The sequence below is a fragment of the Neofelis nebulosa genome, chromosome 5 (assembly GCF_028018385.1).
Source record: "Neofelis nebulosa isolate mNeoNeb1 chromosome 5, mNeoNeb1.pri, whole genome shotgun sequence".
NCBI classification, from domain to species: domain Eukaryota; kingdom Metazoa; phylum Chordata; class Mammalia; order Carnivora; family Felidae; genus Neofelis; species Neofelis nebulosa.
Window position 1 is genome coordinate 12,968,183 of NC_080786.1, and position 22,917 is coordinate 12,991,099.

Consider the following 22,917-nt stretch of genomic DNA (forward strand, 5'->3'; position numbering starts at 1 on the left):
AGTTCAGGGAAACTCATGAAATTAGTTTGGGTTGTACCGACTTTGAGATGTCAGAAGGAGATTTACATGGAGATATTTAGCAAGTTGTTGGTTAAATGATTTTAAAAGTCTAAGATGAGGTTAGCATTGAGGACTCAGATTTCGGGATTTTCAGCATAGAAGGCAGAGTTCAAAACCAAGAAAGTGGATGAGCTTGTTTAAGGAAATCATGTTTGAATGAGAAGTTAAAAATGAAACCCTGGCTCAGCATCTTGTGAAAGAAAAGAAGAAGCAATGGCCAGAGACGTCAGAGAGAATGAGGAAAACAGTGGGCAGAAGTCACAAACTAAGAGGACTTAGGACGAACTGGTCTGATATTCAAATATAGGGAGGTTTTCTGTTAAAATGCAAATACTTAGCTTAATCTTAAAAAACTGGAAGGTGAGGCCACCTTCAGTCCTTATGTCCATGTAGCAATAACTGTCTAGAGTTGAGCAGGGGCTGCCCTTTTAGACAAGGCATCTGTGTCCCAGGCTGCCAAGGTACCCCCTCTCCCTACGACTGACTCCTCTAATACTCAGACAGAGATGATGTTATCATCGCATGAAAATATCTCTAATTTAAAATATACTCTTCAATATAATGTGTATTTATATTGCATGACTATGGCTGTGACAAGAATAAGTATAGACCAAATTTGATTATATATTTCTAGGGTTTCTTGCTTGAACTTAGTCAACTTTATTCATTCATATGACCTAGTTGGTTTCTCTGGACTTTTGGGTTTACAACCCTGAAAGAATTAGAAGCTAAGGAATAGAAACTCGAAAGACATTAAGTGGTGCCAAACGAAATAGAGCAGGCCAGAGAGTTGTTCTATGGCCTTGGTGGTGTTCTACCCCCTTCTGGTGACCTGGACTAAATTCCCACGTTATGAAGCCACCGGAGATAGTGGGGGTAAGGGCAGCTCATTTGATAGGCATCTAGTGGGTGTCACACTATATTAGGTATATTACATATATCATCCCACTTAATGCTCACAACACCACTGTGATGTAAATATTATTTTCCCCCTTGACAAAAGAGGAAATAAAAGTTCAGAGAGGTTAAGAAACCTAACATGCATAGCTAATAAGGGGCAGAGCCAGGCTTTGAACTCAAGTTTACCTCCAATGCCCACTGTTCTTTCTGTGACACCAGCCTACCTTCCGAGCAGTAGATAAAACAATTGAAAAGATGCAGTAAGGTGGAGAAATTTGACTAAAAGAACCAATTAAAAAAAAAAAAAGAATCAATTTCAATTGCATAATAGCCACTACAAATGCCAATCAAAAATTCAGATGAAAGGAATCTATGACAGCATATCCAAGTATAAGACTGATAGTTTGAGAAAAGAGTATAACAGTATTCTGGACACTAAACATCAACAGAATAGTAATATTTTCTCTCTGCTTTTCCAGAGCCTTATGGAATTTTAACCCTTGACAAAATATCTGTTTACACAAAGTTTATGATGTACCTAAGCATGATTTAGTATAAATGTGAAGGGGGAAAAGAACGAAATAAAAAACAAAACTAGAAGAAATGTAGTGTTCAAAATAAGCCACCTGCTTAAAACTTCTGCTCTCGAAGAAAGGGAGGGAGTATATATTATTATTAAGTAATTTGGCTATTACTAGCTGGGCAAAAATTATGATCTCATGTGAATGTGTTCTTGTTGAAAATGCTCAAATACGAATCATACTTAATATATGTTATTGAATCAGCAACTATTGTAATTCTGAATCTATTCTACATATTTTAGCTTATTTTTCAATTCTCTAAAGGATTCAGTCATATTCTCAATTAACATAGCTCTTATATTTTTTCTAGTTGGCAAATTTGAACTTCAGCAACTCAGCTGGTTTTGCTTTTAATTCAAATGAGTAGGGTTTATACAGTGTTTATGTACTTTGTGTTATAATTCACTCTTTTACCAGACCCTAGACTGTCGTTCAATATAGTAAGAGTGCATTACTTCACTTGTTCAGAATTTATGCTTTCAAGGAGAGGAAGGCTGATATGAAAGGAAGTCAACAGGGCGGACATGATAAACTTCAGTTTCTCCCAAGAAACTTGGAAATTGCTTTGTTAATAAATGAGCCAAGTGAGTACAAATAACACTTACACCTTACTAAAAAATATCTCCCTGATGAAAATTAGCTGTACGACAATGTAGAGTTAAATGTAGTCTCAGACATGACATTTGAAAGCCTAGGTCAGAGACCTGAGAAATTATTTGATCCAACGACTGCCTTCAGACAGGTAAGTCTCATCAACTGCTTTTTAGAAGTTCAGCAGCTGAAGTCTTCAAGATAGGTACTTTGTTTATGTTAATAAAACTAAATGTCTTTATTGAAACAATGTGACTCTTTCCTTTAGGTATATGGACTTTCTTCCTATTTAGAGCAAATTTTTGTGGGCTCAGTGGACATGTCAGAAACTTCTCACATCCCAAAAAGCCTATGAGTCAACGCATCTATGTGACAAGGAAGCCATTGCTTTAAGGTGCCATTTCCCAAATACGGCCAGTGTACATAGATATTTGGAGATGAGGCCAGCATAACTGAGAAGAATCACAGAAGTGGTGACTAGAAGATATGGACTTAAAGTCACTGAGGCACATGGTCAAAGAGCCCCCGTATATCACTATGCTCAGTACTTTAGCCAGATGGAGAGGGAAATCGAGACTGGAAGAGATTATTTCCCCAAAGACAGAGTGAAAGAACAGTGCTCAATCAAGGTTTGAATTCAGTACTCCCAAATCCTGGTCCAGTGCTCTTTCTATAATAATTAAGCTGCCTCAATGACAAAAAAAAAAAAAAAAAAAAAAAAAAAAAAAAAAAAGATTAAAAAAATTTCTACATCTTTAAAAAATGAAAAAAATTATCTGCACTAACGTTTGTAAAAAATAAACCAATAGTGTCACATGAGAGATTGACTTTGATGTTTTCCATTATTACCTAAAACGATATTTAACCAAATTGTAGTATTCCAGGTTGTATTAGACATTTTCCCTCTTCGCCATTCGGGGAGTAGCCTTTGAACAGATTTTTAAAAATCAAATAAAATTTTGTTTATTATTTCAAATGCCTGGTTGATATAAATCAAGGCTGTAATAAGCATTTTTTATATACTTTAGTTCCCTAAGGAAAATGGGTAGTCAAAAATATCCCAACCTATTAAAAAAGATCAAGAACATTAGAATCCGTTCCTTTTTTTCAACATCATGTATGTCTACATATTCAAAACAAAGATGAAAAGAGCTGAATCATGTCAGGTTCTCAATTACTTTTCATTGATTTAAACACTGAAAGTAAATTAACAAGCTCTATGTATTAGTCATAGTCAAGGTTGGCCCCTGACTTATGAATGACCTGGGGATGATACATTAGCTGAAGTGGTAAGCATCTGGGAAAAGAAAACCAGGCTCAAGTGTATTATGTTACAAGTTCTAGATTTGCAGGTGCATTACACAGAGACACCTTTCCACAGACAGACATTATGCCTGGTACACTGTGTCATATGAACAAGAAGTAACTCAAATTTCAATGCCACACAGTGGAAACTTCAGCCTTGTCAACATGAATAAATGTGTCCCTATGCTGAATACGCATGCACAAGGCAGCTTATTCATAATGGAACCTGAAATGTGTGTTAGTCAACGGCACAGAGCCAGTGTTACCGATAATGCCAGTAACAACAGACAGCATTGCGTCTTATTGAAGAAGTCCAAGAAAACAAAACAAAACCAACTCTTCCACTCACCGTTCCTGTTGTGCCCAATGAAAGATGATTCATCTGTTGTGTCAGGGGGCCCATCATGTTTGCTGCCTGCATTGACATAGGATGGTCCATTGTCGGCGTAATCACAGCACCCTACAAGCACACACAATGTCCATCTGAAAACAGGTTCCACAAGGAAGGAAACTTAAAAAAAAAAGAACATAGCGAACTGTCTCAACATCAAACGCGCTTGCTTTTTAATGAAAAGGCTAAGCTCAAGCATGTATGATTTTTACATCCACCCATGTCAGTTTGTGCTTGTCTAAATAGACAGCACTACTGACCTCCTTTTCCTCACATCTTTATGTGTCTAAAATATTTATCATTTACAATTCTAACACTGAATATAGAATGTTACAGGATACCATATGTATCTTCTTTCATTGTTCTAAATACAAACTTCTCTAACTGAAAAATATTAATACTATGGACATTACCTAGTTCCTCTTGATACTGAATAAGAGTAACTTTTGGCTGATGCCTTTATCCATGATTTATAAGGTTAATAATTGATCACCTCTACACAATCTACTACCAGGAGACTAATGCTGGCTCAGGTGAGTCTCTTGACTGGATCTCTTTGAGAGACAGATTAAAATCTAACATAAATGATATGAAAATTAGACCTACTGTTTTCCATGTTTCTTCCTCCTAATCTTTGACCTACTTTCTATCTGTGCTTTTGAAACAAGACAGAATACTGAACTCTGTTAAATGCTGGTCAAATGCAAGGCTGCTAAAATATTAGTGGGGAAAAAAAAGGTCAAGCTTTTCATAAGGTGTTAGGAAAGGCCTACTTCTAGAATATGCTTTTTGATTATAGCTGTTGGGAATGCAAAAAGTAACAGACATTTTTAAACACTTCTGTTCATATACAAAGTTGCACGTAGATAGTAGAGCAAAGGGCAAGCCCTTTCCTTTCTTCATCCTACTTATTCTACCTTAATTGACTAGCCTGGAGAACAAAACAATATATTTTTTTTAATTGAAAACCTAGGGCCGCATAGAATCTTTGGGATTTCAAAGCTGTATTTTAAAGATGGTAATACAGATAGAAGCTCATCGTACGGCAACTCATTTAAATACCTGGTGGTAATAAAATGATTATGTACCTGAATGTATTTTTTTTTCTGTAAACATTTTTCTCACTATGTGACGTTTTCCCCCCATATAAGTGAACATTTTGAAGAACGAAAACGAGGACAGATTCATGTGGATGGCAGGATCTCAGTTCCCAAATTACCCACAAGCAAATGTTTCTTAGAACGTTTCCTCAGGATGATCAATTCCTCATGGTATTTATTATCCAAATCTAATTTCCTGACTGTATCTGTTAAAAGATCAGGTTCTCACTCATCCTTCCTTTAGGGGCTCCCCTTCGTTAATATGGAGGGAGGACAGAAATTGGGCCAAATAGTTGGAAATGCTTGATTTTCAGAGCCAACATCATTTACAAGGACATGTGCACACGAGCTAGCATCAATCAGAAAAAATATGTTATTTTATAGGTCTGTAGCTTATAAATACGCATCCTGTTCATTTTTGTTGTTTTGTCTTGGTGCATCCATGAACTGTCATTCATCAGTACGCTTCTTGAATTAAGAGACATAATAAGATAAGCTTTTACTTAATTTTTCTTTTTCTTCCTGCTGCCTGAATTTCTTTAAACAAAACCACCTTACTTTTTCCTTAGAAAACAACAACAACAACAACAAAAATTCTGGCCCTTATTTCTGGTATTTGTTGTGCTAGACCAGCAGTAAACACTTTAAGAAGAACCTGCTCCTTCTTAAATCACTTAGGGATAAACTATAGAAAAACCTCAGAGCAAAGACAAAGTCCTAAAGCATTGTTTTTCAAGCAAGAAGTGGCATTTTTCACAACATTCTAATCCTTAGCAGGTGCAAGACTTCAATACTGTTCCCGAACTTGAAACTTAGACTACCTTCTTAGAATATTGCCCCTAGAAGTTCCAGCAGCTAAACTGCCACCATCCCAGACACCCCTCAATTGTCATCAGCTTGCTGTAGCTACATAAAGGATTGTTCATCATAAATCAGAGATAAAGAACAAATTGTGTTTGGCGGAAAAACTTCCTTCTCTGTGCCCTAGAGGCGACCTCATTCTCCAGTGGGGCAAGAGGTAGACTTTAGTCTTTGTTTGGGAGGCAGTATGCAAATGAGATATGTGAGCATATGACAGAGGAATCAAAATCCATGCATGAAAAGAATAGAAGGACTGAACTGCCTGCATTTGGAATTAATTTAGGAAGGATTGTCTGGACTCCTCAGAATCCTTTCTCATCAAGTGTTTGGAGACTCATTTGATTACAGATGACACAGAGTGAGTGTTGCTTCTGTGGACAAACCAGAAACTGACAATCAAAGGGAAGAGTAGGAAGAGATTTCTCATAATTTGGAATTGTAAATAGCAGCAGTAGGCATAAAGTGGAAAACAGTTAAGGGAAACATTCCTTTCCTAACCAGGCCATTTATTGCAAATAAATGAACAATAAAATAAGGATTCTTGGGGAAGGACATGTATGAACATGCATTCTTGTTCATATTCAGGAAACATGTTCAATGAAGAAAGGATTCCTGCAAATTATTAAGAACATAGATTCCTTAATAGTTTCAAGGGATGAAAGAAATTTACAATCAGTGGGTAAATCATAAGTAGTAGACAGGAACCCCTTGGAGACACTTTACTGGGGACAAACAACTTAGAGGGTTTGAAGTACAGGTTATCTATAATCAAGACAGGTGTTTGTCAGCCACTTTGCTCATCAAAGATTACAGAATCTCCTCTGTGTTGTGCAGGGCATTAAACAAAAGAAAACAAAACAAAACAAGGAAGAGAGAAAGAAAAAAGAGCAAAAAACCCTTATGTTTCTTAAGGCAAAGCTAGTGCCCCCAACCGTAACTGTGCCTCATTGAATATACTGTCACATCCATTTTTATCGAATGCATTTAAGCCATAGATTGAAGAGGGTTTTGTGACAGATGTTGCCAACACATTAAGAGTAATTTCGTTTACTCCAAATGTATAGAATGTGCTATCTGACAGAGTTCACTTGGCAAATGGCAAAGCAAGAGGAAACAGATTTTTCATTTTAGCATCTCCGGATGTCTGGGTTTGTTCAATGTTTAAGCTGCAGAGAAAAATACCGTAACATGCTATAATTCCACTAAAAAGCACAATGACCAAACAGCTGATGGGAATGTCTGGTCTATTGTAGCCACTGTCTCTGCAAAAACAAAGCTGTTCACACTCAAGAGATGTGGGGCGGATCTGGTCACCCTAGTTCTGAAATAAACAATTTCAGCAGTATTTCGGACAAAGTTCCCAAAGATCATTGATGTAGAGTAAACGTATCTGAACTGAGGCCAGAAAAGCATCTGTGTTGTGAACCTTCCGCCAATAGTTTAAGGAATGTTAAGTGTTGGAGAGTTCATGAGTATTTGAATTTCTCAACTGAATTACAGGATCGGTGTGAAATCAGGGGAAACATGTGCAAGCTCTCCCCACTCAAGAGCACACACAGTGGGCTATACTCAGAGCAGAACACAGAGGGCAAGGAGAAGAGTTACCTCTATGAATACACCTGTGAGTGTTAGTGTTCTAGACCAGTGCCATGTCAACAGTGATCCGTGGCCTGGCAGCACGAGCAGACCGAGAATTGGAATTAGGATCTCTGAGCTTTCGGGTCTTGAAATCTGTGTTTCCACAAGCTTTCCAGTGGCTTCTGGTGTCCCCTGAAGTTTGAGAAGTGTGCTCTTGCCTATAAACTGCTACCGTATAGGCCGATGTCATAGATACAATGTCTTAGGTATAGACACGTGGTTTTATTTTATTTATACTGTTACCCGATTATTTGCTTGATACCAATGTTGCGATAGGACATGATTATAGCCATAATAACATTATATCTTAATTAAAAATGCAAAAAGGTCAAGCCCGAATTTTTGATGAGCTGCAATGGGGCCACTGTCTGAATAATTCAAGTCTAATCCTGATGACCTGGCACGTCTCCATTTGACCAGTGTGGCTTACGCTGTAGCATATTTGAGAATTCACCCTATTTGGAACCTTAGTAAACCTTGAGTTCGAAACCGTAATAATGTAAAAGGTAAGAAAACTATTCGAATCATGTAAGTGACAAAAACGAAAAGGAAAGAAAAGAAATACCACTCTCTTTTTTTCTCTTTCTCATGTCTAGAAGCCTTAGGTCGAACTGTTGGTGGTCCATTGCACACTCTTTTCCTATGGTGACTTATGCAAAACTCTAAGGCTTTTTAATAGTAATCCTTCAACATGACTTTAAAAACCATGGTTTAAGGTCACTTATCTTCTTTCTCATCTGTATATTTTCTGCTTCTCTGTCAGTTTCCAATATTTCTAGAATAAATATGCAGTCAATTCTGTGTCCACCAACCCTATTTCAGCACATGTAAAACGGAGTGCGGAGAATAATACGAGCCCACAAGGAAACTGGTTAGCAACAATAATTTCATAATATAAATAGCATGAAGGTATATCATTTAACTCGGGGGAAAAGCTACCCAACTGCAGTGTCCTGCAATGTTGGTGTGCAACATTCCTTTTTTTATTTATTTTTTTAGTGTTTATTCATTTTTGAGAGAGACAGAGACAGAACACGAGTGGGGGAGGGGCAGAAAGAGAGGGAGACACAGAATCTGAAACAGGCTCTAGGCTCCTAGCTGTCAGCACAGAGCCCGACGCGGGGCTTGAACTCACAAATGGTGAGACCATGACTTGAGCCGAAGTCGGATACTCAACTGAATGAGCCCCCCAGGCACCCCAACATTCCTTATAGCATATGTACAGATGTTTAATATTTTCATCTGTTTATGTTGTCATGTTTTTCTTGTTATTGTTTCTTTTTATTATTTCCTTCCTTCCTTCCTTCCTTCCTTCCTTCCTTCCTTCCTTCCTTCCTTTCCTTCCTTCCTTCCTTCCTTCCTCTCTTTCTTTCGGCAGGTGCTTGGCATGGTTTAAGAAAGGCTGCTGCATAAAGAAAACAAAAAGGGAGCAGGAAAGGCCTCCATCTTTAGAACACTCATTAATCCTCAACTATCTTGATAAATTTCAACTGGCTTGGAGGGAGCAGTGTGACTTTTCAAACAATTATGTCTGAAACCCAAAAAGCTGTGGTGAAGCTGGTGGACAGGACTTCAACCGTGAAAGCATTTGCAAGTGACCTCTGACAAATGTTGGAGGTATGGAAAAATGGTGAATAACCATGGTTAAGCCAAAAGCCATGCTGCCCCAGGACCCCATTTTAGCACTGAAGAGCTTCCTTTTTGTTATTATTCTCTTAATATTTTCCATCTAAGGGGCAAGGGTCATGTTTACATACTTTTTATCATCCTTATAAATAAGAATTGCAAGCTCTAGGTACTCAAAACAGTTTTCATGTATTAATATTGTATATCAGCACCACTCGTTCAGTTGAATTAAAAATAGCTAACATTTACTGATTTTTTTAATTTAGATTGGTCATACTAAAGGGCCTACATCACATCTGCCTGTTCACCACTATCTTATTGCTGTCTACGGTTTGAAGCATATGATGCCTGCTTCAGAAATAGTGGTTGGAAGAATGATAGAAGAGCAGAATTCTAAATCAAAGCATACTTAAAACACTACCTTGAGATTTCTCATCCAAATGGGGCCATCCAAAGATTTGGAGAAAACCTGTTCTCACAAGGGGCAGTTCAGTTTTAAAATGATGGTCTGCCTCACCGATATGTGCGTTTGTTAATATCATCAACCACCATTTCCTTAAAGATGAGATCTGAAATTAACTTGTAAAAGGTTCTACCAATGTCACCATAGCATATTAATAGGAATTTTTAAAATAAAAAGTATCTGTGTATGTGAATATACCAGTGGTTCTCAACAAAGGGAAATTTTACATTGTCTGGAAGGGACATTTGGCAATGTTGGGAGATAGTTTTGGTTGTCACCTTGGGGAAGGGTAGTATTGATACCTAGTGGGTAGAGAGGCCACTGAAGTCACATCCTACAACATGCAGGACAGCTCTCCACAGCAAAGGATTAGCCAGCTGGAAACATCTTTAGTGTTGAGATTTAGAAACTTTGGTATAAATGTGTATGTATGTATGTATGTGAATGCTTTTATACACACACACACACACACACACACACACACACACACACACACACACCATGCATACAAAATGAGGAAGTTGTGAAACTGCAGTAATTAGAAAAAGAGTATTAATCCACTTTCTGCTTTCTACCACTAACAGCAAACTTTAGATTTTATGCTGAGACTTTATTTATGATATAAACCAATTTCTGAAAGATCAGACATCTAAATCGATTGCCCAAATCCTATAATTCACCAATGAAAGGAGGCAAGACTATTATGTGACTTTCAATGGCTATATGAGTATTTTTGAGTTCAAATTTATGCTATTTATTTTGGAAATACGGCTAACAAGAGCTGAGTTTCTCTTTCCTAAGTTAGACTCAATTCAACTGGCATAATAGTTGGACTGCTTCCTAGAGATGTGTAGCTGTGGGCTACAGGTATCATATTTGGAAGTAGGGCATTTTACATTGCTCTGTAGTCAATTTAAAAGAGTTGTGTACATAGGTTTTGTAATGAGAGAATATCTATTCACTGTAAAAATAGATTTTTTTCTACTCTTAAATATTCTTAATTTCATGTTGCTTTTTGACTCAGTTACCATTAATTGGAAGTGGTTTTTTTTTAATATGTAGGATTAAAAGACACCAAAAACCAAATTAGTTTTTACAATTGAGTCCCCTTTAAAAGAATCCTAATTATATACCATGCCTATTCAACTGTGAATAATGGTTTCAATTATTGGTTAAGTACCTATTTATACAATAGTGTCATTCTGAATGAGAATATAAATATGACACATTGAAGTATTTCTTACCGAAGCAGGTATATAGATAATTAGAATTCTCAACAATGCTTTACTGAATTCTTTAGAGTTTTACGCTTAAACTAAAGAAATTTGTTCAGCAGTGACTTTTGATGTTTTCAACAAGCTTCTTTAGAATTCTAATAGAGCAAGATGGCTTTTAAATATGCTACATTATTGAGAGAAAGTTGAAAATTTGAAGACTTTGGGCCCTGATGTCAAGTGGTTTTGTTGACTGTGAAATAGAACAATTAGTTCCTTCGTCATTAAAGATTTACACCTGGCTAAAATTATAAAAGGCATTTCATAATGCAGGTGGGCTATCATATTCTTTTCCTTTCAGATGTCTTACTTAAAGAGATCATAGTCGCTGAGCCAATGGAAACGTTAAGTGTGCATAGAAGGATCCTGGGGTCTCTTAGGTGAGTTTCTTATGATTTCAGCAGCAATGGGTGGATTGGCATTCATCAACCTTCTATTCCAATCATGTAATCAGTGCGTGGCTCTCAGCTAGGGGGCATCTACCACATACAAACACGTGTGCCATACAAATCCATGATCACAGAGATGTGGTATAGACATGACAAAACCACATTATCTTTGTGGAAAAACTAATGGTACAATCTAAACCATTCGTCTTCATTATGAAGGGCTCCTGTGGTTATATGCCTTCCTCACACAGACATCCAGGTCCAAAATTAGTTTCAAGAGACTTGAGGGGAAAAATGGGGTGCCTGGGTGGCTCAGTTGGTTGAGCATCTGACTCTTGATTTTGGCTCAGGTCATCCTTCCAGGGTCATGAGATTGAGTCCCAAGCTGGGCTCTGCACTTGAGCACAGAGCCTGCTTGGGATTCTCTCTCTCTCCCTCTGCCCCCTCCCCTGCTTGCTCTCTCTCTCTCTCAAATAAAAAAATAAATAAAATAAAGAGATGTGAGAAGAAAAAATTAAAGACCACAAAGATATCATATTTACCAATATTATTAATTATAATATATTTCACCATCTTTACTACTTTTTAAGATACAAAGAACCCCCCCCCATATCTGCTCACCAAATATATTACATAGTAGAAAATTATATTAGACATATGGAGGACAGCTCTTAACCATTTTCCTATGTTAACAATGGTAACAACAACAACAAAAATGCATATCCCTTTAAAGATGAGCAGAACTGATTTTGTTGTTGTTGTTGTTGGTTGGTGTTCCACGGGTGATATGGGGAAAATCATGTCAAACCACCTTTTCTACTAAAGTACAGCCTAGCTCACATTTTTATACCTGAGTTAGCATCTTGAAAAATACTATTTCACAGTAGGAATGTCGCATGTGGAGGACACTGGTACTGTTAAGCCAATGGCGATTATAAGTTAACGTGTAACAGAAGGGAAGGAGGAAATAGGACAATTCGGTGATGGAAACAAAATATTTCCCATTCCTCTTTTCCTATACAGAAGCCATTTAGACTGAATGGACAATAGGGTCACCCATGCGAACGTGCCCCCCACTCTGTTTCCACATTATCTGAGCCCAAACGAAGGCTCATCTAGGTAGGTCCAGGACATCCTTTTTGCCCTAGTACATCCACTCTGTAAAGATCACATGGCTTCCAATTTACATTTCCTGTCTAGTTCCCCAAGACTATCCACATGAAGCCTCTCCCCTCCCCACACTGAACTACTCATCTTCCTCTGACCCATCTTGCTTGCTCACCCTTGGTGTCTTTGCCCGAAGTCCTGGGCACTAACAGCAGCTTTGCGTGCATACTCTAAGATTCTTACCAAATGCTACATTCTAGGGAACATCTCTTGCGTCTGACCCAGGTTGTTGGCCATTTGTTCCTCTCTTCTTTCACAACTTTTGGCACATGCCTTGACCACGATCATACTTTATTTCTCCTCTGGGTTGTTTTAACTGTGCCATTCATGATGTTTTATGTATTTTCGAATGGTTCCAAAGCCTAGCACCGTGGAGATCATGAAACAGGTTGTCATGGTGCCGAATGACTAAATGAGCGAATGGCACTTATTTATTAGCCAAGGCTCCCACGTCTTTGAAGGGATGCAAAACAGTAACAGCTACTCCATGCTCAAATTGGACAAGAGGATTCCCAAAACAGAAGCACCGTCTTGATTGGAAACTGGATGGTCCTTAAAAATCCACCCATCCACGCTTTCCTTTAAAATGTCCCTGTCTGACCACTGCCACCTTGATGTTCTTGTCATTGAGTATGAGAATTCCCAGGTTCTAAAAGCCACACACTACCCAGGGAAATTTAATGTTGGAGTTCACCACTTGATTTCCATCCTTTGGAAGAATTCTATGTACCTGAATCAATGCTACAAAGTTTCTTTTATATATCACAGCCAAGGCACACAGCCACCAATGCAGTGTAAGCTCTTTTCTTAGGGCCTTCCTGTGCCACAAACTGTTTTAAGAGCCATATATCTGCGCAAGATTCTTGTCAGACCTTGTGATGGGATAAGAGAAGAAATGCTTTATTCACTTGTACACCAATCACTTTGTATACCTCCACGTAGATTTTCAAATGCAGAGAGTTTAAGATGCCCGTCAGAAGCAGTATTCCAGGCCAGTCTTCTTCCAAATGATAAAGCAAATAGGGTTCCCAGCAGATGTCTGAATATTTATGGGCAGGATCTTTTGTCCGGTAAAATGTTTATCTCGCTTTAACTAGCACTCAGGACCGGGAGCTGTCATAAAGCTTCTCATTAAAATCTTCTCCTTACTGACAAACAGGCCAATAAATAAATAAATAAATAAATAAATAAATAAATAAATAAATAAATAAATAAATAAAAAAGCAAGCTGTTTGCAAATCATTGTCAAGGTCTTGTAGGATCCTATTGGTGAGTGGGCCTGGGAAATCATTTCTCAAACCACAGGAGTGATCAAGAGGAAAAGTTGCCTGTTATCTTACTTATGGCCATTTTTTATAGTGCAAATTGCCTAAAAATGTCACAAGGCACTTTGATTTTTGTCATTACTAGGAGAATAGCGATTCCTCGTCCTGCAATTTGCTACAAAATGTACTTTATGTTGTGGTCCCTCAGAGGACATTTCTGGGCTATTTGTTTTCTCCTTTAAGACATTTTTAGGAATTTGCCTGGTTAGAGCTGGCAACACAACCAGACCCAAGGAAATGAGTATAAAGTCATGACCCTATTAAAAACCTAATTTACCCCCTTTAAAGTACACTTGCTATTAGAACTATTGTCACTGACATGTCTCCAAGTCGGTATATATCCTGTGATGGAATGTTTTGTAATATAATTCTGAGATAAAATATGACCTAGTGGAATGGCCATATCCTAAGGTAAAATTTACATATTAGCATCCAACCAAGATACATTCTCTGGCCTGCAGGATGTTAGTTAAAAACATAAAGTTGTCCAGTAGATGAGATGAAAAACAGCTTTGTGTTTCTATTCTTCAGTGTCCTATTTCTTGTGGACTTTGCGCCAGAAACTTAGTTACGTCCTTTATTCCACTTAGATTTTATGGCCACTTCTCCTAAACAGTAATGCTATGTCAGTAATTTTGGATTTTTCTGTTGAATGACTTCTGCTACTTAACAGCACCTGCAAAATACTGGTCTTAAATTCTCTAGTACGTTCTTCCTCAAAGCATAGTCTGCGATCAGGTAGGATCATCTGGGAGTTTAATGCGGACTCTCAGGTCTGGCCCCACCCCCACTGAATCAGAATCTGAATTTCCATAAGATCCTTAGGTGAGTCATATCCATGGTAAACTTTTGAGAAGCTTTGCTCTATTTTTTTTTTTAATTTCTGTGAGAGATTTATATTTCTGGAGAGATTTTTGGTTTGTTTCTTAATCAGTTTGTTAAATCCTTTTTCAGTGCACATTTGAGGGTCAAGTAGCTTCAAATAATGTTGGCAACATTAATACGCCTCCTTGTTATAACCACAGAACAGCCGGTAACATTTAGTTTCAGTTCCTCAATAGTCTCCACACAGCTTCTCCTTTTCTCCATAAAATCTCCCATACAAAAAAAAAAATTTCCTTTCATTTCCTATGACATGTTTTCAAGGCAACCGTCACATTGAAATCTCTATTCTTTCCAAATGATATCTTCTGCTTCACCAATGAGTTTGGAATAATGGCTATTACAGTCAAGTGTTAAATGAGATGCTATAGGCCTTGTAAAGTATAAAGAGTCAACATCTAAATATTCACACATGCCATAAATATAAAGTGTTAATAAGGTATCAGAAATAAAATTCCAAAATACTGTTATTTGCCCGGCCCTGATGGAATTAACAAAAAATGCCAGTCAGTGTAAAATCAAAGTTTTTAAAATTAGTTAAAAACTAAAGTTTTTAAAAAATTTTATCATTACTTTTATTTTTGAGAGAGAGAGACAGCGTGTGAGCAGAGGAGGGACAGAGAGAGAGAGAGAGGGAGACACAGAATCTGAAACAGGCTCCAGGCTCTGAGCTGTCAGCACAGAGCCCGACGCGGGGCTCGAACTCACAGACCGCGAGATCGTGACCTGAGCCGAAGTCGGACGCTTAACCGACTGAGCCGCCCAGGCGCCCCCAAAATAAAAGCTTTTAAAATCTCTTTGTTGTCTTGCCCCTCTTCCTGAATTCCTGAATCAAATTTCCAACAGCTCACTAAATCTAGAATCACAAGCATCTCAAAACAACCGTGACCCATCCTGAATATTTTCTCTTTTTCGATTCCCCCAGCATGTTCTTTCTCTTCCGTTTGATCCTTGAAAAAATAAAGAAAAGTCCAGGCCATCCTTGCCTTTTCCTCCCTCATCATGCATAACAAACCAGTAGTGAGTCTTGTCACTGCTCTATCATAAATATCTCTAAGTTTCTATTCCTCCCTTTCAAGTGCTACTGGCTGAGTCGAATGCTTCACCATGTCTCATGAGGATTAATCCAATTACTTCCCGTGGTATACCTCCCTCAGTCAGGGCATGCTGTAGACATTTATTTTTTAACATTCCCTCCACATGTTTGTAGTCTCCCACAAAGTGTATCTTGCTTTTTCAACCTAGAATTGGGGGAAAAACACCCTACATTTCTCATCTGTTACATATAGATATGTGACTTCTACTAATTAGAAGCACCTGCAAAGACTTAGATTTGCAAGAGAAGGGGTGGGGGGGTGGGGGGCATGTGGCACCCATTTTGCTGGCCAGGTGGTACAGGGGTATCATGATTGCATGGGTCCCAGAAATGTTGGCCATTTTTCACCAGAGCAGAGCAGTGTGGTTCGGGGTTAACAGAGGTAGCAGCACCTGATTTCCTCATAGAACAGGAGCTCTAGAAGTTTATTGTCTGCTAATAGCATTTCTTTTCTATCAGATCAATCTATCGTCAGATTTCTCTTTCTATAGCATATTTGTGCGATAAAATATATGCTAATTTCATTATTTGAAATTTATTTTCATTTTTATTTAATTTGAGAGAGAGAGAGAGAGAGAGAGAGAGAGCGAGCATGGACCAGCAAGGGAGGGGCAGAGAGAGAGAAAGAGAGAATCCCAAGCTGGTTCTGCATCATCTTTGCCGAGCCCCACACAGGGCTCAATTCCATGAACCGTGAGATCACAACCTGAGTCGAAATCAAGAGTCAGATGCTAACTGACTGAGCCACACAGGCGCCCCCAAATTTATTTTTAAAGGTAGATGTGATGAGAAACTAATATTCTATTAAAAAGAGTTCACTCAGATGATTTTATTATTTTCTTCCATTCCTGGAAGGAAAACAAATAGGACTTTCTGTCTGCTAACTGGAATTCAAATTTTGAAGTGTTTGTCATCCTATGCCCTTAATGACCTACCATTTTTATAGTAGCTTTCAAAACTTCAATAAAAAAATAACACGGGGTTGCAAACACATTAAAGTAAACTTCGGGATGCCTGGGTGGTTCAGTCGGTTGAGCGTCCGACTTCGGCTCCGGTCATGATCTCGCGGTCTGTGAGTTCGAGCCCCACGGCGGGCTCTACGTTGACAGCTCAGAGCCTGGAGCCTGTTTCGGATTCTGTGTCTCCCTCCCACTCTGCCCCATCCCCACTCATGCTCTGTCTCTCTCTCTCTGCCAAAAATAAAATAAAACATTGAAAAAAAAGTTTAAAGTAAACTGGGCTCCAAATGCTTTTTCTGAACTTTCAACCACCAGCGGAAATTATACTATTGTATTCAAGTTACTCAAGAGAAAAATATTCAGAATCCGCTTTCTCTCCTAGTTTTTGTCCCACCCTTTTCTTCCAGCCCTCCCTTCCCTCTGTCATCGATTATATGTGCAATCGGCAGGGAAATGAACGTTCAGCAAAATCAGCCAGTTTGACTAGCATCAGAGGGTTTCAACATACACTTTTTGCTTTATTTCACGCAAGAGCAAGCCCGAAGCCATCTGCCTGCAGCCAACTCCATCCTTCATTCCCCTTGTGGAAACAGAACCCCCACCTCATCATTAAAAGGCAATCTTCAAAGGGACATTGTTTTTGCTTATTCTCATTGTGACAGATGTTTTATATCATCTACCTCCCTGCAAGGGACTGCCCACTCTGCAGCCAGCTGTGGAAATAGCTCCTGTGTCATCTGTGGCAACAGCCATTCCATTCTTCTGACCTCACCAGAGACCACATCCAAGAACAGGAAAAACAAACAACCCCGATAACTTCCTTGAAAACACTTCCAGGGCAAATCGCTTCAGACAAGAGCTCTTTACAACATACCGGAACAAAAGAGAGACAAGCTTATTGGAAACACTCAAATGTCACCAAGCTAGCCAATCAGGGTAATCCCCAGATTAAGGAATAAGGAAGCAATAGCATCTGTGGCCATGATTCAGCTGAAAACATCTGGTCAGCCCAGAACCACTTCAATTAGCTGAAGGATGCATTTGTCAATCATTTCGTTTCTTTTGACTGTGTAAGGTTCCCACGAGGAAATGTTTACACCACCACCTCATCCAGCTCTTGGAAACACTGTGAAGGAACTCTTAACACATTTCTAAAACGCAGAGACAATTAACTTGACTTGCTCTGTGGTGACACTGTACCCTGATAGGAGAACATATTTTAGGAACAGAGATTAAAAAATCTATCTTGGTTTGCTAGAAACTGAAGTAAAACTTTTACTACTAAGAATTACATCACTTTCTAATATTGAGAAGGCTGCTTAAATTACAGTATATATGTCAAAGTGTCTGCGATGGGAGAGCCTTCTCAGGGATATTTGGCGTGTTCCGAGTTTAGGATCAAGAATATTCATTAATTTATCCATTCACTAATACCTACGGAGCATCTATTATGTTTTGTCCTGTAAGAACGAAACTTGGAGTTTAGTAAATGACTTTAATGAGCTATATTAAAAAAAAATGGGTTTCCAAAACATAATTTAGACAAGGTGATCAAAGACATTAACATTTCCCACAGAAGGAAACATCATTGGTGATACCACGTCAATTTCTGTTTTCATTTGATCTAAAATTTTGGCTGGCTGATTGCTAACACTCAACGCCTGGAGTCCTAGGTGGGGCCAGCAACTTGTAATAAGGCGTTTTGTAGGTTAAACAAGTCTGGATGTTTCCCTGCAGCAGGAAGGCAAGCGGGTCCCCCGGGGCACAGTCTGAGATCAAACAGTAGGTTGAAGAAGAGAATGTGAGAAGGAAATAGTCCTGAAATATGAGGGAGAATTGTAGACTAGGACACACATTAGATTGTGTCTAAACATGGCTCAATTGTTATCTTAGTTATCAGGATCAAAAATCCCTTTAGAGGCCCAGAGTCCTAAAGTCTCAAGGGATGGAGGGCTCACGTCTAGAAGAACAGCCGGCCGAAATGTGTTCATTTCTGTTGTCAAGCTCAGCTCACTTACGGAGACAGCTCCTGCCAGCCTCAGCTCTTTCCTTAATGCCAGTTGTCAACCCACCTGGGAACTGACTGGTGCTACTTTGTCATGTCAACCTCCTAAGCATTTTGCCTGCAGCCCAGAACAACCACTCACTTGACAGTTTTTAGTATTTGCATGGCAATAGGAGAGCAAACAGCTAAACCACACATTTTAAGTGGCCACCTATTCCGACTATACTGAGTATTTTGTTAGATTAAAAAAAGAAAGAAAAGAAACAAACTACATACAATTCCATGGTTTCCTCATAGGATAGACCTAACAAATAGTAATATCCAGTGTTCTTGGGAGAAAGCCTAACTTAAAAAAAAAATGATTTTGACACAGGGTACAAAATTCTAACTTTGGTAAAAACAGTGAAACTTCATTGGTTTCTAATAGTTTCTGTGCTTTTTAAAACAACCATTTCTTTTCACATATATTCATTGGGGGACATTATACATCAGGAAATCAATTATCAAAGTTAAAAATAAAAATTGTAGGGGCATCTGGGTGGTTCAGTCGGTTGAGCCTCAGACTTCGGCTCAGGTCACGATCTCACGCTTCCTGGGTTCAAGTCCTGCATCGGGCTTGCAGTCAGCACAGAGCCCACTTTGGATCCTCTGTCCCCATCTCTCTCTGCCCTTCCCCCTCTCATTCTCATTCTCGCTCTCTCTCAAAAATAATAAATATTTAAAAATAAGTAAAGAAACAAAAATTGTGTTCTAAGAATGCCATAGAGGAAATCATGGTTTCACCCCATAATACTTGGTATGCTATACTGTTAACTGAGATGGGTATAAAATGATCTTTTTTAAATATTTTGGGGATAAAGGTAGTATGCAAGAAGGTAGTGTGCAAGAATTTCAGAAAAGAATTCCAGGAAAGACAGAGAACTATTTTTAATTTACCATGGTTTCTGAAAACAACAAAACGCAATGCTGAATTTGGCATCGTATTGATGCCTCGATTGTGAAGAACGGTAATCATCTTTGTCAACCTACGCCACAAAATTTTCAAAAGCCAAAGTACAAAGGAGTCTCCTCAGACACATAGGAGTAAGAAATATGCAACCCCATTTCGAATTCCCAAACTTATCAGCAAAGGTGAATGACAGTCCAAAAAAATGTTTTCTGTCCAATTTATCTATTTTGATCTGGTTTGAGTTGAATGCCTAAGCCTTTTTTTGGCAAGTCATTGGGGATCTTGCTTCTTATTCCTGACATGCATGACCTAATTCATGAATCGGACCTCCAGGGATGGTGGACATTTTTCACATAGGTATGTCAAAAACAACTTAGGTCAATAATGGAACAACCAGGCTTTCTGAGGAATTCTGGGGCTAACACTCTAAAATCACTGCAAATCAGCCAAATTTGTCCATGATTTTTTCCTTAGAATCTATGAGTGGGGAGAGGCAGGGAGATGATGTGGAAAATGCAGGGTGGAAAATAAGGAAACAAGATTTGTGAATGTGGCAGCAGAAAAGTTGATGATTTACAGAGCTTAAAGAAGCAGGTGCAGCTGTCTCTAGCAATGACTTTAATTTTAGGTAGCCAGGAGCCCTATTTTAGAGAGATGTAGCCTGCAGCTACCTAGAATTTCTGGCACCTGAATCTATTCTGGGGGGATTCCCTAAGCTTGCTCCATAGAGGCATCCAACGCATTAAAATAAAATTGTACAAAATATCTGCTTATTTCAATTGCAAGTACTAAGAGGGAATTAAATAATGATATAAAGGGATAGTTGCAAATTATAGCTGGGATCAGCACCTGTGGCAATTATGAACGCCACAAGCCGCATGAAGCAGGTGTTACATTCACCTGTGCAGAAAGTAGCTGCAGCAGTTTGCAGGAACCAAATCAGAGATTCTGCAGTACTGACAGCTGCATTTTCCCCACATGAAAACTTCATTCCTCCTTTGTCATCTCTGATGAATTCGATCTTCCTCTGATCCCTTATTTTACCTACGGCTGACATTTTACCTCTTCTTAGAAGAGCGGCTGCAATCACCCATGCAAATCCAATACTGACTGTATCGCCCACGAGGAGTAGACTGGTACCCACCCTTGTCTTTCACCTTTAGCAAGTTCAGAAGAAGGTCAGTGAAACCCGCTGAATTTGTTTGCAAAATATTAAAATATCAGTGTTTGACAAATTCTTCTCAGTTCTATTCATTAATGAAGGTTTTTAAACAAAAACCTCCTAGGTAGTTTAAAAACTTAATTTAAAGGCACCTAGGTGGCTCACTCAGTTAAGCATCTGATGCCATTTCAGTTCAGGTCATGATCTTATGGTTCATGAGATCGAGCCCCACATGGGGCTCTGCACTGGAGGCACAGAGCCTGCTTGGGATTCTCTCTCTCCCCCCCTCTCTGTCCCTCCCCTGCATGTGCTCTCTCTCAAAATAAATAAATAAACATTTAAAAAAAATTTTTTTTAAATGTTTATTTTTTGAGAGAGAAAGAGTGTGAGTGGAAAAACACTTAATTTAAAAAAGAACCTTAAATAACAAGTAGGAAATAGTCCATCTTTATTAGTAATTACTTTTTTATTTTATATTTTTTAAATATGAACCTTTATGAAAGGGAAAATAAGGGGATTATCTTTGTTGGTTTTATTTTTTAATGACTTTTTATTTTACTAATTAGATACCATCTAATATAAGGGAATGATGAAATATTACTTTAAAAGAAACTATTTAGGTTGGTTTTTTATTTTTATTTTTATTTTTTTTAGGTTGGGTGTAATACAGAATTCTTTCATCTTTTTGAATTAATATATGGGGTTTTGAATAAAGTAAGAGTCTGGTCTTCAAAACAAAATTAAATCAAAATTATTATACAATGCTCAAATTACTTGAATGCCTCAATAATAAGCTATCTTATATGTGAAAAAATTACAAACGATTTTAGCATATAGTTTGAGACAATGCTCTAGCTACCATAGACTTAAAGGAAACACAATGATACATTTTTTGTATTGTGCTTTTATGGAATATTCTCATAGTTACGCATTACATGCATTATCTAAGCTAACCTGTTTGAAATACAAAAGTGTCATTAAATTGATTACCTCAAACATCTCTACAATATTTATAATAATGATATGGACCATTTCTAATGCTTATGCAGATTAAAAATAGGGTATATATAACTCAGACATATCATCCAGCATTACATAGTTTTGAGCCAAAACTAATTAAATTATGGTACTCTTTGGATGAATGCGCCTGTCAAAATCAAAGCTTTTAACTTAATCATACAAACTCCTTTCTACTTAAAATATAATGATGGGGTTGCTAAAAGATTAAAAATATCTTACTCCTTAGACTAATCTAATCAGCATTGATGGCCATAGATAACTTACTAATATTTGTATTCTACATACATGAGGACACAATCATAATTTTTTTATTAATCTGTCAACTTGATATGCTCTGGGTTAAATTATGTAACCTGAAATATAAAAATTTAATGAAGAATCAAACCAGATATAATGAAATGGAATTGGTGTTAACTGGATTAAAACATACCTGTCCCTGCTCCGCCATCAACATGTGTGATATTAGAAAAGTCAATTAACCTCTCTGAGCCTCACTGCCCTCATCCATAAAAACATTATTCTATAACATTCAGGTTTAACTTTCACGAGAGCATATATAACTACAGAGAGACTCATAAGAAGCCAGAGCAAAGGACTCCTACATAACCTGAGCAGCAGAGCATTATTCCAGAGACAGAAAACTGGAACTCCAAATACCAAAGCACCTACTTACTGATGCCTGGAATTCTCTACAAAGTTGACAAATGTTTCATTACGTAGTAATAGAAAAAAATGCTCATACTCAAGCCCATTTACAACCTCATCCACACTAAGATACTAGTGACCCAATACACTTCTTCAGAAGAGGTTTTGAGAAAAGCACAGCACACACTGTATTAGTTTAGTTGGATTGGAAGGTGGTTTATTGTTTCCCATGGTTCTTCTCCAGGCTCCCGCCAGACACGTGTGCGTGCACACACACACACATAACATCATCCTAAGTCAGAGCCCATGGATATACGCAACCAGATTCCCGTGAACCTTTTTTTAATCGAATTTATGACAAGTTTATTTTCATATCCCTTAATATACTTACTTGATTTATCTCTTTCTTCCCCAATGTACTGTAAGTTCCATGGGGGCAGGGACTACACCTGTTCATTCTGCACTGTATGCTTGAACATGAAACAGCATGCAGTGTCTACCACATAGTGGGATTTCTATAATAGCCTC

The 22,917-nt window shown here is 38.1% G+C and overlaps 1 protein-coding gene across 8 annotated transcripts in view; it reads right to left on the minus strand.

The window, feature by feature from the left end:
• Positions 1–22,917, minus strand: part of RBMS3 (RNA binding motif single stranded interacting protein 3) — a 1,338,119-nt gene that overhangs the window by 69,568 nt on the left and 1,245,634 nt on the right. For all 8 annotated transcript variants that reach the window (XM_058729653.1, XM_058729650.1, XM_058729649.1 and 5 more), the window contains one exon: positions 3,787–3,897. In XM_058729653.1, coding sequence (XP_058585636.1) covers positions 3,787–3,897 — 111 coding nt within the window. The remainder of the gene's footprint in view (positions 1–3,786; positions 3,898–22,917) is intronic.